The sequence below is a fragment of the Aphelocoma coerulescens genome, unplaced genomic scaffold, assembly GCF_041296385.1.
Source record: "Aphelocoma coerulescens isolate FSJ_1873_10779 unplaced genomic scaffold, UR_Acoe_1.0 HiC_scaffold_233, whole genome shotgun sequence".
Classification (NCBI taxonomy): Eukaryota; Metazoa; Chordata; class Aves; order Passeriformes; family Corvidae; genus Aphelocoma; species Aphelocoma coerulescens.
The window spans coordinates 105125-120702 of NW_027183579.1; the positions used below are offsets into that span (position 1 = coordinate 105125).

Consider the following 15578-nt stretch of genomic DNA (forward strand, 5'->3'; position numbering starts at 1 on the left):
GGAGCGGCCCCGGAGCGGCCCCGGAGCGGCCCCGGAGCGGCGGCCCCGCCATGGCGGCGGCGGCGGCGGCGGCGGCGGCCCGGGAGCGGCGGCGGGAGCAGCTGCGGCGCTGGGAGGAGGCGGCGGCGGCGGCTCCGGCCCCTCAGGAGGCCCGGCCGGGGCCGCCGCGGGTGCGCTTCGAGCGGGCGGCCGAGTTCCGCGCCGTGTGCGCAGGCGCAGAGCTGGCCGAGGCGCGCGCCATGGTGATGGCGCCCGAGGGCGGGGGGGCGCGCGCTGCTGGGCGGGGCCAACGCCGACGGCATCAGCGCGCTGCACCAGGTGGGCGGGGCTTGGGGGAAAGGGGCGGGGCCTGAGGGGAAAGGGGCGGGGCCTGGGAAAAGGGGCGGGGCCAACGCCGACGGCATCAGCGCGCTGCACCAGGTGGGCGGGGCCTGGGGGAAAGGGGCGGGGCCTGAGGGGAAAGGGGCGGGGCTTGGGGAAAAGGGGCGGGGCCAACGCCGACGGCATCAGCGCGCTGCACCAGGTGGGCGGGGCCTGGGGAAAGGGGCGGGGCCTGGGGAAAGGGGCGGGGCCTGAGGGGAAAGGGGGCGGGGCCAACGCCGACGGCATCAGCGCGCTGCACCAGGTGGGCGGGGCTTGGGGGAAAGGGGCGGGGCCTGAGGGGAAAGGGGCGGGGCCTGGGAAAAGGGGCGGGGTTTGAGGGGAAAGGGGGCGGGGCCAACGCCGACGGCATCAGCGCGCTGCACCAGGTGGGCGGGGCTTGGGGGAAAGGGGCGGGGGGCTGAGGAGAAAGGGGCGGGGCTTGGGGAGAGGGGGCGGAGCCGACGCCGACGGCATCAGCGCGCTGCACCAGGTGGGCGGGGCCTGAGGGGAAAGGGGCGGGGCCTGGGGGAAAGGGGGTGGGGCGTGAGGAGAAAGGGGCGGGGCTTGAGGAGAAAGGGGCGGGGTCTGAGGAGAAAGGGGCGTGGCCTGGGGAAGGGGCGGGGCCTGAGGGGAAAGGGGGCGGGGCCAGCGGGAAGATAATTAGGGGCCTGCAGGAAAAGGGGCGGGGCGTGGGGAAAGGGGGCGTGGTCTGCGCTAAGATAATCAGGGGGTGGCAGGGCGTGGTGAGAAAAGGGGGCGTGGCCAGCAGGATGATAATGGGGCTGTGGGAAGGGGGCGGGGCCTGAGGGATGATATTTAGGGGGCTGCGCTGCGGGGGCGGGGCCTGGTGGGGAAGGGGGCGGGGCCAATGGAGCGCCACGAGGGCTTTGAAATGGAGGCGGGGCCTGAAGGGGGGCGTGGCCTGCGAGGAGGGCGGGGGTGGGTGGAGCTTCTGTGTGAGTGACAGCTCTGGCAGCGGGGGCGTGGCCGGGGGCGGGGCTTGAGGCGGAGTGGGCGGAGCTTGGGGGTCTCAATAGGGCCCTGAGGGGGTCTCAGGGGGGGGGGGGACGGGGCCTGGGGGTCCCTTTGGGGGGGGGGGAGGGGTCGCAGAGGTCACTGGGCGTCCCCTGGGGGTCCCTTTGGGGAGGGGGGAGGGGTCCCAGTGGTCACTGGGTGTCCCCTGGGGGTCCCCGGGGGTCCCCACCGGCGTCCCCGGCGCGGCCAGGCCTGCATCGATGAGAACATGGAGGTGGTGCAGTTCCTGGTGGAGAGCGGCGCCGACGTCAACCAGGCCGACAACGAGGGCTGGACCCCCCTGCACGTGGCCGCCGCCTGCGGCTGCCGCCACATCGCCCAGTGAGAGCCCCGAAACAGCCCCGAAACAGCCCAAAAATACCCCAGGAACAGCCCAGAAACAGCCCAGGAACAGCCCAAAAAACACCCCAAAAACACCCCTTAGATACCCCAAAAACACCCCAAAAAACACCCCAAAAACCACTCCAGAAACTCCCCAGGACCTCCCCAGGAACACCTCAAAAACCACCCCAAAATCACCCCAAAAACTCCCCAAAAACACCCCTTAGATACCCCAGAAGCACCCCAAAAACACCCCAGAAACAGCCTAAAACACCCCAAAAAACACCCGGAAACACCTGAAAAACACCCCAAAAATACCCCCCAGAAACACCCCTGAGATACCCCAAAACCGGCCCTGGGACACCAAAACGGCCAAATCCGCCCCGAAAACCTCCCAAAACACCCAAAAACCTCCTGGAACACCCCAAAATCGCCCAAAACACCCAAAAACATCCTGAAACACCAAAAAACCTCCTGGAACACCCCAAAATCGCCCGAAACACCCCAAAATTGCCTGAAACACCCCAAAATTGCCCGAAACACCCCAAAATCACCCGAAACACCCCAAAATTGCCTGAAACACCCAAAAATTGCCCGAAACACCCTAAAATTGTCTGAAACACCCCAAAATCGCCCGAAACACCCCAAAATTGCCTGAAACACCCCAAAATTGCCCGAAACACCCCAAAACCTCCCGGAGCAGCCCGGCCCCACCAGGGACATCCCCGACCCAGCTCAAAGCGGCCCAAAGTGCCCCGAGCCCACCCCCAGAGCCCCGGCTGGGCTGAGCTGAGCCGGGCCTAGCTGAGCTGAGCTGAGCCGGGCCTAGCTGAGCCGGGCCTAGCCGAGCTGAGCCTAGCTGGACCGAGCCGGGCCGAGCCAGGCCTAACCGAGCTGAGCTGAGCCAGGCCGAGCCAGGCCCAGCCAAGCCCAGCTGAGCCCAGCCGGGCCCGGCCAAGCCCAGCCAGGCCGAGCCAGGCCCAGCCCAGCCCAGGCAGGCCCGGCCCGGCCTAGGCAGGCCCGGCACTAACCGGGGCCCTCGCAGGTACCTGCTGGAGCACGGCGCCGACGCCGCCGCCGTCACGAGCGACCTGGAGCTGCCGCTGGAGGTGGCCGAGGACGAGGCCCTGGAGGAGCTGCTGAGGGCGGAGCTGGAGCGCAGGGGTGGGCGGGGCCTGCGGGGGTGGGCGGGGCCTGCAGGGGGTGGGCGGGGCCTGCGGGGGTGGGCGGGGCCTGCAGGGGTGGGCGGGGCCTGCGGGGGTGGGCGGGGCCTGCAGGGTGGTGGGCGGGACCTCCCGGGGTGGGCGGGGCCTGCAGGGTGTGGGCGGGGCCCGTGGAGGATGGGCGGGGTCTGGGAAAGTGGGCGGGGCCTGCGGGGGTGGGCGGGGCTTTTTGTGGGAGGGTGGGCGGGGTCTGAGGAGGGAGTGGGCGGGGCCCGGGTGGAAATGGGGCGGGGCCCGAGGCTTTGTGGGCGGGGCTTCCGTGGGAGTGGGCGGGGCTGTGGGGGTGGGCGTGGCCTGGGCGGTTGGTGGGTGGGGCTTGGGCCGGGTGGGCGGGGCCTGTGTGAGTGGGCGTGGCCTGGGCGGTTGGTGGGTGGGGCTTGGGCCGGGTGGGCGGGGCCTGTGTGAGTGGGCGGGGCCTGTGTGAGAGTGGGTGTGGTTTGTGAGGTGGGCTGGGCCGGGTACTTGGTGGGCGGTGTTTGGGGTGGGCGTGGCCTAAGCGGTTGGTGGGTGTGGCCTGGGGAAGGTGGGCGGGGCCCCTGGGGTGGGCGGGGCTTCTGACAAGGGGCGGGGCTTGCGGGGGTGGGCGGGGCCTGCGGGGGAGAGAGAGTGGCTGGAGGAGGGGCCGGGGGTGGCCGGGCATGGCCAGGGCACGGCCAGGGGTGGTCAGTGCCCATCCAGGGTGGTCAGGGCCCCTTCGGGGGTGGTCAGTGCCCGGCCGGACGGTCCGTGCCCTGCCCAGGGGGGGTCAGTGCCCAGGGGTGGTCAGTGCCCATCCAGGGTGGTCAGTGCCCAGGGGGGGGTCAGTGCCCGGCCGGACGGTCTGTGCCCGTGCCCAGGGGTGGTCAGTGCCCATCCAGGGGTGGTCAATGCCCAGGGGCAGTCAGTGCCCATCTAGGGGCAGTCAGTGCCCGGCCGGACAGTTCGTGCCATGCCCAGGGGGGGTCAGTGCCCATCTAGGGGTGGTCAGTGCCCGGCCGGACAGTCCGTGCCATGCCCAGGGGGGGTCAGTGCCCATCTAGGGGTGGTCAGTGCCCGGCCGGACAGTTCGTGCCATGCCCAGGGGGGGTCAGTGCCCAGGGGGGTCAGTGCCCATCTAGGGGTGGTCAGTGCCCGGCCGGACAGTCCGTGCCCATGCCCAAGGGGAGTCAGTGCCCAGGGGGGTCAGTGTCCAGGGCGGTCAGTGCCCGGCCGGACAGTCCGTGCCATGCCCGGGGGGGTCAGTGCCCACCCAGAGCGGTCAGTGCCCGGCCGGACAGTCCGTGCCCATGCCCGGGGGGGTTAGTGCCCACGCAGGGCGGTCAGTGCCCGGCCGGACAGTCCGTGCCATGCCCAGGGGTGGACGTGGCGGCGGCCAAGCGCGCCGAGGAGGAGCGGATGCTGCGGGACACGCGCCTCTGGCTGGACTCGGGCCAGCTCCGCGACTGCCCGCACCCGGCCACCGGGGCCAGCGCCCTGCACGTGGCGGCCGCCAAGGGCTACATCGAGGTCATGAGGTCACACGGGGCAACTGCGGGGCCGTTCGGGGCCATCGGGGGGCACGGGGGGGCATGGGGGGCTGGGGGGGGCATTGGGGGCTGGGGGGGCATTGGGGTCTGGGGTGGACATTGGGGGCTGGGGGGGCACGGGGGGCTGGGGTGGACATTGGGGGCTGGGTGGACATTGGGGGCTGGGGGGGCATTGGGGTCTGGGTGGGCATTGGGGTTGGGGTGGACATTGGGGTCTGGGGTGGACATTGGGGTCTGGGGTGGGCATTGGGGTCTGGGGGGTCACAGGGGTCTGGGGTGGACATTGGGGTCTCGGGCTTGAACTGCCCCCAGTGGGGTTTTAACCGAGCCAATGGGGTCGGGGTCTCCCCGGGCATTTTGGGGTCACCCTGACAGGTTCGGGGTCTCCCTGGGCCTTTTGGGGTCACGTGATGGGTTTGGGGTCTCCCTGGGCATTTTGGGGTGACCCTGACAGGTTTGGGGTCTCTCTGGGTGTTTTGGGGTCACCCTGACTGGTTCGGGGTCTCCCTGGGTCTTTTGGGGTCTCCCTGACGGGTTTGGGGTCACCTGACGGGTTCGGGGTCTCCCTGGGCATTTTGGGGTCACCTGGCGGGTTCAGGGTCTCCGGGGCGTTTTGGGGTCACCTGACGGGTTTGGGGGTGTCCGGGCTGGCCCCAGGCTGCTGCTGGCCGCGGGCTACGACCCCGACGTGCGGGACAAGGACGGCTGGACCCCGCTGCACGCGGCCGCGCACTGGGGGGTGGAGGAGGCCTGCAGGGTGCTGGCCGAGCACCTGTGTGACATGAGCCCCCAAAACAACGTGGTGAGGGGCTTGTGGGGGCACTTATGGGTCAGTTATGGGTCAGTTATGGGTCAGTTATGGGTCAGTTATGGGTCAGTTATGGGGTCAGTTATGGGTCAGTTATGGGGTCAGGGCTCCCTGCAGGGTGCTGGCCGAGCACCTGTGTGACATGAGCCCCCAAAACAACGTGGTGAGTTATGGGGGCACTTATGGGTCAGTTATGGGTCAGTTATGGGTCAGTTATGGGGTCAGGGCTCCCTGCAGGGTGCTGGCGGAGCACCTGTGTGACATGAGCCCCCAAAACAACGTGGTGAGGGGCTTGTGGGGGCACTTATGGGTCAGTTATGGGTCAGTTATGGGTCAGTTATGGGGTCAGTTATGGGGTCAGTTATGGGGTCAGTTATGGGTCAGTTACGGGTCAGTTATGGGTCAGTTATGGGTCAGTTATGGGTCAGTTATGGGGTCAGTTATGGGGTCAGTTATGGGTCAGTTATGGGTCAGTTATGGGGTCAGTTATGGGGTCAGTTATGGGTCAGTTATGGGGTCAGTTATGGGGTCAGTTATGGGTCAGTTATGGGTCAGTTATGGGTCAGTTATGGGTCAGTTATGGGGTCAGGGCTCCCTGCAGGGTGCTGGCCGAGCACCTGTGTGACATGAGCCCCCAAAACAACGTGGTGAGTTATGGGGCACTTATGGGTCAGTTATGGGTCAGTTATGGGTCAGTTATGGGGTCAGGGCTCCCTGCAGGGTGCTGGCCGAGCACCTGTGTGACATGAGCCCCCAAAACAACGTGGTGAGTTATGGGGCACTTATGGGTCAGTTATGGGTCAGTTATGGGTCAGTTATGGGTCAGTTATGGGTCAGTTATGGGGTCAGTTATGGGTCAGTTATGGGGTCAGGGCTCCCTGCAGGGTGCTGGCCGAGCACCTGTGTGACATGAGCCCCCAAAACAACGTGGTGAGTTATGGGGGCACTTATGGGTCAGTTATGGGTCAGTTATGGGTCAGTTATGGGGTCAGGGCTCCCTGCAGGGTGCTGGCGGAGCACCTGTGTGACATGAGCCCCCAAAACAACGTGGTGAGGGGCTTGTGGGGGCACTTATGGGTCAGTTATGGGTCAGTTATGGGTCAGTTATGGGGTCAGTTATGGGGTCAGTTATGGGGTCAGTTATGGGTCAGTTACGGGTCAGTTATGGGTCAGTTATGGGTCAGTTATGGGTCAGTTATGGGGTCAGTTATGGGGTCAGTTATGGGTCAGTTATGGGGTCAGTTATGGGTCAGTTATGGGGTCAGTTATGGGTCAGTTATGGGTCAGTTATGGGTCAGTTATGGGGTCAGGGCTCCCTGCAGGGTGCTGGCCGAGCACCTGTGTGACATGAGCCCCCAAAACAACGTGGTGAAGGTTACTTATGGGTCAGTTATGGGTCAGTTATGGGTCAGTTATGGGGCACTTATGGGTCAGTTATGGGTCAGTTATGGGGTCAGTTATGGGTTAGTTATGGGTCAGTTATGGGGTCAGTTATGGGTCAGTTATGGGTCAGTTATGGGGCACTTATGGGTCAGTTATGGGTCAGTTATGGGTCAGTTATGGGTCAGTTATGGGTCAGTTATGGGGTCAGGGCTCCCTGCAGGGTGCTGGTGGAGCACCTGTGTGACATGAGCCCCCAAAATAACGTGGTGAGGGTTACTTATGGGTCAGTTATGGGTCAGTTATGGGGTCAGGGGGTGTCTATGGGGTCAGTTATGGGGTCAGGGGGTGTCTATGGGGTCATTGGGGTTTATGGGGTCCCCTCCGTGTCCCCCCCCAGGGGCAGCGTCCCTGTGACCTGGCGGACGAGGAGACCCTGCCCCTGCTGGAGGAGCTGCAGCGGCGCCAGCACCACGTAAGACCCCCAAAAACCCCCCCGGGACCCCCAAAATCTGCTCTGGGACCCCAAAAAACCCCCTCGGGACCCCCCAAATCTGCTCTGGGACCCCAAAAACCCCCCCGGGACCCCCAAAATCTGCTCTGGGACCCCAAAAACCCCCCCGGGACCCCCCAAAATCTGCTCTGGGACCCCAAAAACCCCCCCGGGACCCCCAAAATCTGCTCTGGGACCCCAAAAACCCCCCCGGGACCCCCAAAATCTCCCCAAATCCCCCCCGGGACCCCCAAATCCCCCCCGGAGCCCCCACCCCCCATTTTGGGGGTCCTCGAACCGGCTCCGGGGGGGTCCTGACCGCCCCTCCCCCCCCCAGCTCCGCAGCCAGAAGGACCCGGGGGCCCCTCCCCCCCCCCCGGCGCCGGACCCCGACGGAGCCCCCCCAGCCCCGGGGGGGGGCAAGCACCGACGGTGAGACCCAGGAACCCCAAAAACCCCGAAAACCGCCCCAAAAAGGGCCCCGGGAACCCCAAAAACACCTCCAGGAACCCCAAAAAACCCCGAAACCGCACCAAAACCCCCCCCGGGAACCCCAGAAACCACCCCAACCCCCCCCCCGGGACCCCAAAAACCCCCCCGGGAACCCCAAAAACCCTGAAAACTGCCCCAAAAATGGCCCCGGGAACCCCAAAAACACCTCCGGGAACCCCAAAAACCCCGAAACTGCACCAAAAATGGCCCCGGGAACCCCAAAAACACCTCCGGGAACCCCAAAAACCCCGAAACTGCACCAAAAGCGGCCCCGGGAACCCCAAAAACCCCCAAAACCGCCCCAAAATTCCCCCGGGAACCCCAAAAACCCCGAAAACCACCCTAAAATCCCCCCTGGGAACCCCAAAAACCACCCCAAAACCCCCACGGGAACCCCAAAAACCTCCCCAAAAAACCCCAAAACTGCCCCAAAATTCCCCTGGGAACCCCAAAAACGCCTCCAGGAAGCCCAAAAAAACCCAAAAACCCCCTCGGGAGCCCCAAAAACCCCAAAACCACCCCAAAAACGCCTCCAGGAACCCCAAAAAATCCCTAAAAACCGTCTCGGGAACCCCAGAAATCCCCGGTTTTCCCCCAAATCCCCATTTTTCCCCCCAAATCCCCGTTTTTGCCCAAAATCCCGGTTTTTCTCCCCAGAAGCTCCGTTATCCCCCCCAATTCCCCGTTTTTTCCCAAAATCGCCCTTTTTCGCCCCAGAAGCTCCATTTTTGCCCAAAATCGCCCTTTTTCTCCCCAGAAGCTCCGTTATCCCCCCAATTCCCCGTTTTTTCCCAAAATCGCCCTTTTTCACCCCAGAAGCTCCATTTTTGCCCAAAATCCCGGTTTTTCTCCCCAGAAGCTCCGTTTATCCCCCCAGTTCCCTGTTTTTGCCCAAAATCACCCTTTTTCACCCCAGAAGCTCCATTTTTGCCCAAAATCGCCGTTTTTCTCCCCAGAAGCTCCGTTTATCCCCCCAGTTCCCCGTTTTTGCCCAAAATCCCGGTTTTTCTCCCCAGAAGCTCCGTGTGCCGCCGCAGCTCCCGGGAGAAGCTCCGGCTGCAGGCCCGGGACCGGGTGGGGGAGGGGCCGCGGCCGCCCCCCCTGAGCCCCCCGGGGGGGGGAGGGGAGCCCAGCAGCGACGAGGGGGGGGAGGAGAGCGACGGGGACCCCCCCCCCGCGGGGTGAGGGCGCCGCTTTGGGGCCAAAAACCGGGGTTTTGGGCAAAAAGGGGGGTTTGTGGGGGGAAAGGGGGAATTTGGGGAAAAAATGGGATTTGGGGGGGAAAAATGGGATTTGGGACGAAAAATGGGGATTTTGGGAAAAAGGGGGCTGGGGGGAAAAACGGGGAAATTGGGGAAAAAGGGGGGTTGGGGAAATGGGGTTGGGAGAAAAGGGGAATTTTGGGGAGAAAAACGGGGATTTTGGGAGAAAGGGGGGTTTGGGGAAAAATGGGATTTGGGGGAAAAACGGATTTGGGGGGAAAAGCGGGGATTTTGGGAAAAATAGAGGGTTGGGGGAAAAGGGGGGATTTTGGGGAGAAAGGGGATTTGGGGGAGAAAAAATGGGATTTTGGGGAGAAAAATGGGGATTTTGGGAAAAAGGGGGGTTTGGGGTAAAAAAGGGATTTTGGGGGGCTCCAGGGGGGATTTCGGGGGGGGTCTCTGCCTGGGGAGGGGTCTCGATGGGGGAGGGGTCTCGATGGGGGAGGGGTCTCTCACTGCCCTCCCCTCCCCCCCCAGACCCCCCCGAGGCTCCGCCCCCCAACGGCCCCTCCCCCCCGGCACGGGTAAGGCCCCTCCCCCTCCCTCCCTGGCGGGGAAAAAGGGGCGGGGCCTCGGCCCGGCCCCGCCCCCACCGCCCCCCCAGCCCCCCCCCCCCCGGGGGTCTCTGCAGGTCCGGCTCCCTGGGGGCGTGGCCCGGCCCCGCCCAGGCCCCGCCCCCCGCCCAGGCCCCGCCCCCCGTGCGCCGCTCCGCCTCCTCCCCGCGCCTGCAGGCCCCGCCCGCGGTGAGGCCCCGCCCCCTCCGCCTGAGCCCCGCCCCTCCCCTCCCCCTCCCTCCATCACCGCCCCTTTCCCCTCCCCCACGCAGGTTTCGGACCCTCCCGGCCGCCCCTCCCCCCCCCAGCGCCCCCCGAGGTGAGTCGGGGGTGGGGGGAGGGGAGGGGGAGGGGCTGAAGGGGGAGGGGCCAGAAGGGGGAGGGGCGAAAAGGGGAGGGGTGAAAAGGGGAGGGGTCAAAGGGGAGGGGCTAAAAGGGGGAGGGGCTAAAGGAGGAGGGGCCAAAAGGGGGAGGGTCTGACACTGCCGCCCCTCCCCCCCCCAGCCCCCCTCCCCCCACCCAGCCCGGAGCCCCCCAGGACCCCCCCGAGCCGCGGGTGCGCAGGTGAGACCCCTCCCCCACCCCCAGGGGGTCCCGAATCCCCCCAGACCCCCCTGGGACCCCCCTGGGGAGCCCCCAAATCCCCCAAAATCCCCAAATCCCCCCCAAACCCCCCCAAATCCCCCCCCCACCCCCCCCAGGCCGTTCCAGCCCCCGGCCCGGGACGAGGAGTCGGAGTCGCAGCGCAAGGCCCGGAGCCGCCTGATGCGGCAGGCGCGGAGAGCCACGCAGGTGCGCCCCGAAACCGCCCGGAATCGCCCCGAAACCGCCCCAAAACCGCCCCTGAAAGTGCCCCAAAACCGCCCGGAATCGCCCCAAAACCGGCCCTGAAAGTGCCCCAAAATCGCCCCAAAACTGCCCCGAAACCGCCCCTGAAAGTGCCCCAAAACTGCCCGGAATCGCCCCAAAACCGCCCCTGAAACTGCCCCGAAATCACCCCAAAACCGCCCCAAAACCGCCCCTGATAGTGCCCCAAAATCACCCCAAAACCGCCCCGAAACCGCCCCTGAAAGTGCCCCAAAATCGCCCCAAAACCGCCCCGAAACCGCCCCTGAAAGTGCCCCAAAATCACCCCAAAACCGCCCCGAAACCGCCCCTGAAAGTGCCCCGAAACCGCCCGGAATCGCCCCGAAACTGCCCCGAAACCGCCCCTGAAACTGCCCCAAAACCGCCCGGAATCGCCCCAAAATCACCCCAAAACCGCCCCGAAACTGCCCCTTAAAGTGCCCCAAAATCACCCCCGGAATCGCCCCAAAACCGCCCCAAAACCGCCTGGAATCGCCCCGAAATCCGCCCCGAAATCCGCCCCTGAAACTGCCCGAAAATCGCCCTGAAACCACCCTGAAAGTGCCCCAAAATCACCCCCAAAACCGCCCCTGAAAGTGCCCCAAAATCACCCCAAAACTGCCCTGAAATCACCCCTGAAACTGCCCTGAAATAGACCCAAAACCGCCCCTGAAACTGCCCCAAAATCACCCCCGAAACCGCCCCAAAACCGCCCGGAATCGCCCCAAAACCACCCCAAAACTGCCCTGAAATCGCCCCGAAACTGCTCCGAAATCGCCCCAAAAACTTGAGACACCCAAAAACCGCCCCTGAACCACCCAGAGGCTGCCAAATCCCCCCAAAATCCCCCCAAAATCCCCCCAAAATCCCCCCAAATCGCCCAAATCCCACCCAAAATCCCCCCAAATTCCCAAAATTCCCCCAAAATCCCCCAAATCCCCAAATTCACCCCAATCCCCTCCAAACCTTCCCATGGCCCTTCAGAAAATCCCAAATCCCCGAGTGACCCCGAGTGACCCTGAGTGACCCCTGGGTGACCCCTGAGTGACCCCTGAGTGACCCCTGAGTGACCCCAAGTGACCCCGAGTGACCCCCGAGTGACCCCTGAGTGACCCCTGAGTGACCCCTGAGTGACCCCAAGTGACCCCGAGTGACCCCAAGTGACCCGAGTGATCCTGAGTGACCCCTGAGTGACCCCTGAGTGACCCTGACCCCTGAGTGACCCCTGAGTGACCCTGAGTGACCCCTGAGTGACCCTGACCCCAAGTGACCCGAGTGACCCCTGAGTGACCCCTGACCCCTGGGTGACCCCTGACCCCCGAGTGACCCCGAGTGACGCCAAGTGACCCCTGGGTGACCCCTGACCCCTGGGTGACCCCTGACCCCCGAGTGACCCCTGAGTGACCCCGAGTGACCCCTGAGTGACCCCTGACCCCTGAGTGACCCCTGAGTGACCCCTGACCCCCGAGTGACCCCGAGTGACCCCTGACCCCTGGGTGACCCCTGAGTGACCCCTGACCCCCGAGTGACCCCGAGTGACCCCTGACCCCTGTGTGACCCTGGGTGACCCCTGACCCCCGAGTGACCCCGGCCCCGCCCAGGGCGTGACCCTGACGGAGCTGAGGGCAGCGGAGCAGGGGATTGGCCGAGCCGCCGAGGGGCGTGGCCAGGAGCAGCCAATCAGGGACGAGGGGAGGCGCGACCCGGCCGTGAGACTTTTTGGGGAGGGGTCCTGGGGGGGTCCTGGGGGATTTTGGGGGATTTTGGGGGGGGTTTGGGAGGATCTGGGGGGCCCTTGGGAAAATTTGGGGGTCCTGGGGGGGTCCTGGGGGGAATTTGGGGGATTTTGGGGGAATTTGGGGGGGTTTGGGAGGGTCTGGGGGGCCCTTGGGGGGTTTTGGGGGTCCCTGAGGGGGTCCTGGGGGGGAATTTGGGGGATTTTGGGGGGTTTTAGGAGGGTCTCGGGGCCCTCGGGGGAATTTGGGGGTCCCGGAGCAGTTTCGAGGAGGTTTCGGGGTCTCAGGAAGGTCCTGGGGGGGTTTTGGGGGTCCTGAGGGGCTTTTGGGGGTCCCTGAGGGCGTTTTGGGGGTCCCTGGGGGGGTTTTGGGGGTCCCTGAGGGGGTTTTGGGGGTCCTGAGGGGCTTTTGGGGGTCCCTGTGGGTCTCCCCCTTTCCTCACCGCCCCCTCCCCCACCCCAGGACCCTCCCCGGCTCCCCGCCCCCCCCGCGCCGGTGACCAAAGGTGGGTGACCCCTCCCCCATTTCCCCTCCCCCTCCCCAAATCCTCCCCTCCCCCCCCCCATCAGGACCCCCCCCCCCCCAATTGAATTTGGGGGGTCCTGGGGGGGGGGTCCCGACCCCTCCCCCCAAAACCGCTTTGGGTCCCTCAGGGCCGGAGCCGCCGCAGCCCCCGGGGGGGCGGAGCCTGTCCCAGGTGAGGGGGGGGGTCGGGGGGAGGGGTGGGGGAGGGGGGGGACCCCAAAACACCCGCAGGACCCCCCCCCAACCTCTGTGCCCCTCCCCCACCCAGGGCTCAGAGAGCGACGGGCCCGAGGACGCCCCTCCCCCACCCAGGTACTGGGGGGCTGGGGGGGGGATTTGGGGGGTCCTGGGGAGCTTTGGGGGGGGGGGGGGGGCTGGGGGGGATTTGGGGGGGTCCGAGGGGTGCTGGGATGATTTGGGGAGCTCTGGCGGGGTCTCAGGAGGGTCTGGGGGTGATTTGGGGGGGGGGTCGCAGCCCCCCCTAACGCCCCTCCCCCCTCCCCCACAGCCGTGCCCCTCCCCCCCCCAACGGCCTCCGGCCCCCCCCGGCCCCGCCCTTCGATTACCAACAGGTGAGGCCTTTTTTGGGGGGGGTGGGGGCGGATTTTGGGGGGGGGGGTCCGCCCCCAGGTCGGGGCACAGCTGGAGCCCCTCCCCCCGGCGCACCCCCCTCCCCCAGCTGTTCCAGGAGCTTTGGGTGGAAAACGAGCGGATTCGGGAGCAGCTGCAGGAGGCGGAGCTGGCGCTGACCCAGAGCCGGCTGGAGCTCGAGAGGGTCACTCAGGTCAGGGGTCACTCAGGGCTCGGTGGTCACTGGCCGGAGGGTCACGAGTGCCCCCCCAAACACGCGGGACCCCCCTTTTTGCCCCCCCCACCAGCGGCAGGAGCGCAGCGCGGAGCGTCCGGCCCGGCTGGAGCTGGAGAGATTCGTGAGTGACCCCCAGGAAAACACCCCGGGACCCCCAGAACCCCACCAAGACCCTTCGCACTCAGCGCCGTTTCCTCCTCGCGCTTCCTGACGTTTTCTCCCCTCACGTTTCCCCCCCTTTTTACCCCTCACGCTTCCCGCCCTTTCCTCCCCTCACCTTTCCCACTCTTTTTGTCCCCCCTCACGTTTCTCACCCTTTTCTACCCTTATGTTTCTCACTCTTTTCCCCCCTCACCTTTCCCTCCCTTTTCTCCCCTCACGTTTCCCGCTCTTTTCTCCCCTCACGTTTCCCGCTCTTTTTCCCCCTCACGTTTCCCACCCTTTTACTCCCTCACGCTTCCTTCCCTTTTCCCCATTTCCCACCCTTTTTCCCTTCAAATTTCTTATCCTTTTCCCCTCACCTTTCCCTCCCTTTTCTCCCCTCACCTTTCTCTTTTCTCCCCTCACCTTTCCCTCCATTTCTCCCCTCACGTTTCCCGCCCTTTTTTCCCCTCACGATTCCCTTTTTGTCCCCCCTCACATTTCCCTCCCTTTTCCCCTCCCCTTTCCTTCCCTTTTCCCCCCTCACGTTTCCCGCCCTTTTCTCCCCTCCCCTTTCCCGCCCTTTTCCCCTCTCACCATTTCCTGCCATTTTTCCCTTCTCATTTTGCCATTTTTTCCCCAAACCCCTCCCCTCACGTTCTCCCCCCTCTGTGCCCCCCAGGAGCGCCGGGCGCTGGAGCTGAAGGCGGCTGAGCTGGAGGAGGAGCTGAAGGTGAACTTGGGGAGGAAGGTTGAGACCCCCCCAACGCCTCCCCAAATTCCGGAGGGGTCTTCGGAGGTTTGGGGCGGTTTTGGGGGAAACCTTTGACCCACCTGGACCCTCCCAGGCTCTCTCGGACCTCCGGGCCGACAACCAGAGGCTCAAGGATGAGAACGCGGCGCTGATCAGGGTCATCAGCAAACTCTCCAAGTGACCCCCCCGGGACCCCTCAGGGGGACCCAGAACCCCCCCCAGGACCCCCCCAAATCCCCCCAAATCCCCTCCCCCCATATGGGGGCGGAGCCAAACGTGCTGAGGGCGTGGCCAAAAGGAGCGGGCGGGGCCGATGCCGTGGGGGGCGTGGCCAAAAGGGGGCGTGGCCAATTTCGTTGCACTGACGTAGAAGCGGCCAAATGGGGCGTGGCCAAAAGGGGGGCGTGGTCTGCGAGCACCAGGCCCCGCCCCCACCTCTCCCCGCATGCCAATCACTCACCGTTCGTCCAATCAGAGCGCGGGCCTGGGGCGGGGCCTCGCCGCGCCCCGCCCATTCCCCCCCACCCTGCCCCTCCCCCGTGCAAATATTTTTGTGGAAAAAAAAAATGAAAAAAAAAAAAGAAAATGATTAAAAAAAGGAGAAGTGTGGGGGAGGGGCACAGACGAGGTGCGAGTTTTTTATATAAATATATTTATGGAGCTCTGTGGGTACAAATTCCCCTCCCCCACCCCTGCCCCACCCCCGCCTCAGCCCCTCCCCCACCCACCCACCACTCTGGCCCCGCTTTTTTTTTTTTTTTTTTTTTGTCCTTTTCTGGGGTTTTTTTTGTTGTTTTGTTTTGTTTTGTTTTTTTTCCTTCTTTATTCTGTCCAAAAAAAGGTTAAAAAAGAGAGAAGGGGGTGGGGGGCGGGGGGGAGGGGGGAAGGGGGGAGGGGCGACTTTTACCTGCAAAGAGACGTGGGGGGAGGGGCGGGCGGGGGAAGGGGTTCGAGGAGGGGGGGGGGGGGGAGGGGAGCGGGTGGGGGATGGGGGGAGGTGGAAATAAATTAAATACGAACCAAAAAAAGGGGGATTTGAGCAGCGCAAAGACCCAGGGGAGGAGGAGGAGGAGCGGCGGCGGCGGCGGCGGAGTCCCCGAGCCCCCCCCCGGGGCGGTTGTGGGGCGCAGGGGGGGGCCCCCCGAGTCTGATGTGGGGCTGGAATTCCAAGAAGGAAGGGGGGGGGAAGGATGGGGGGGGGGGGCTCCGTGTGCGGGTCCCGGGGGGGCCTCTCCGTGGCGTCGAGGCTCCGTGTGGGGCGGGGCCGCGGGCTGGGGGTCTCTCCTCCGTGGGTCTCTCCTCCGTGGGGCGGGCGGGGGTCTCTCCGTGGGG

At 65.5% G+C, this 15578-nt stretch overlaps 1 protein-coding gene across 1 annotated transcript; it reads left to right on the forward strand.

The window, feature by feature from the left end:
- The first annotated feature begins 50 nt into the window (after positions 1-50).
- On the forward strand, positions 51-14778 carry PPP1R12C (protein phosphatase 1 regulatory subunit 12C). Its single transcript, XM_068999117.1, is given in 22 exon segments — positions 51-245; positions 247-318; positions 1589-1719; positions 2765-2883; positions 4276-4435; positions 5105-5249; positions 7036-7110; positions 7466-7560; positions 8637-8801; positions 9514-9625; positions 9709-9755; positions 9941-10000; positions 10138-10228; positions 11884-11991; positions 12481-12523; positions 12672-12715; positions 12812-12855; positions 13052-13115; positions 13223-13327; positions 13422-13472; positions 14175-14225; positions 14341-14778. Coding segments are annotated over 22 exon segments (2064 nt in total). The 3' UTR covers positions 14428-14778.
- Positions 14779-15578: the final 800 nt, after the last annotated feature.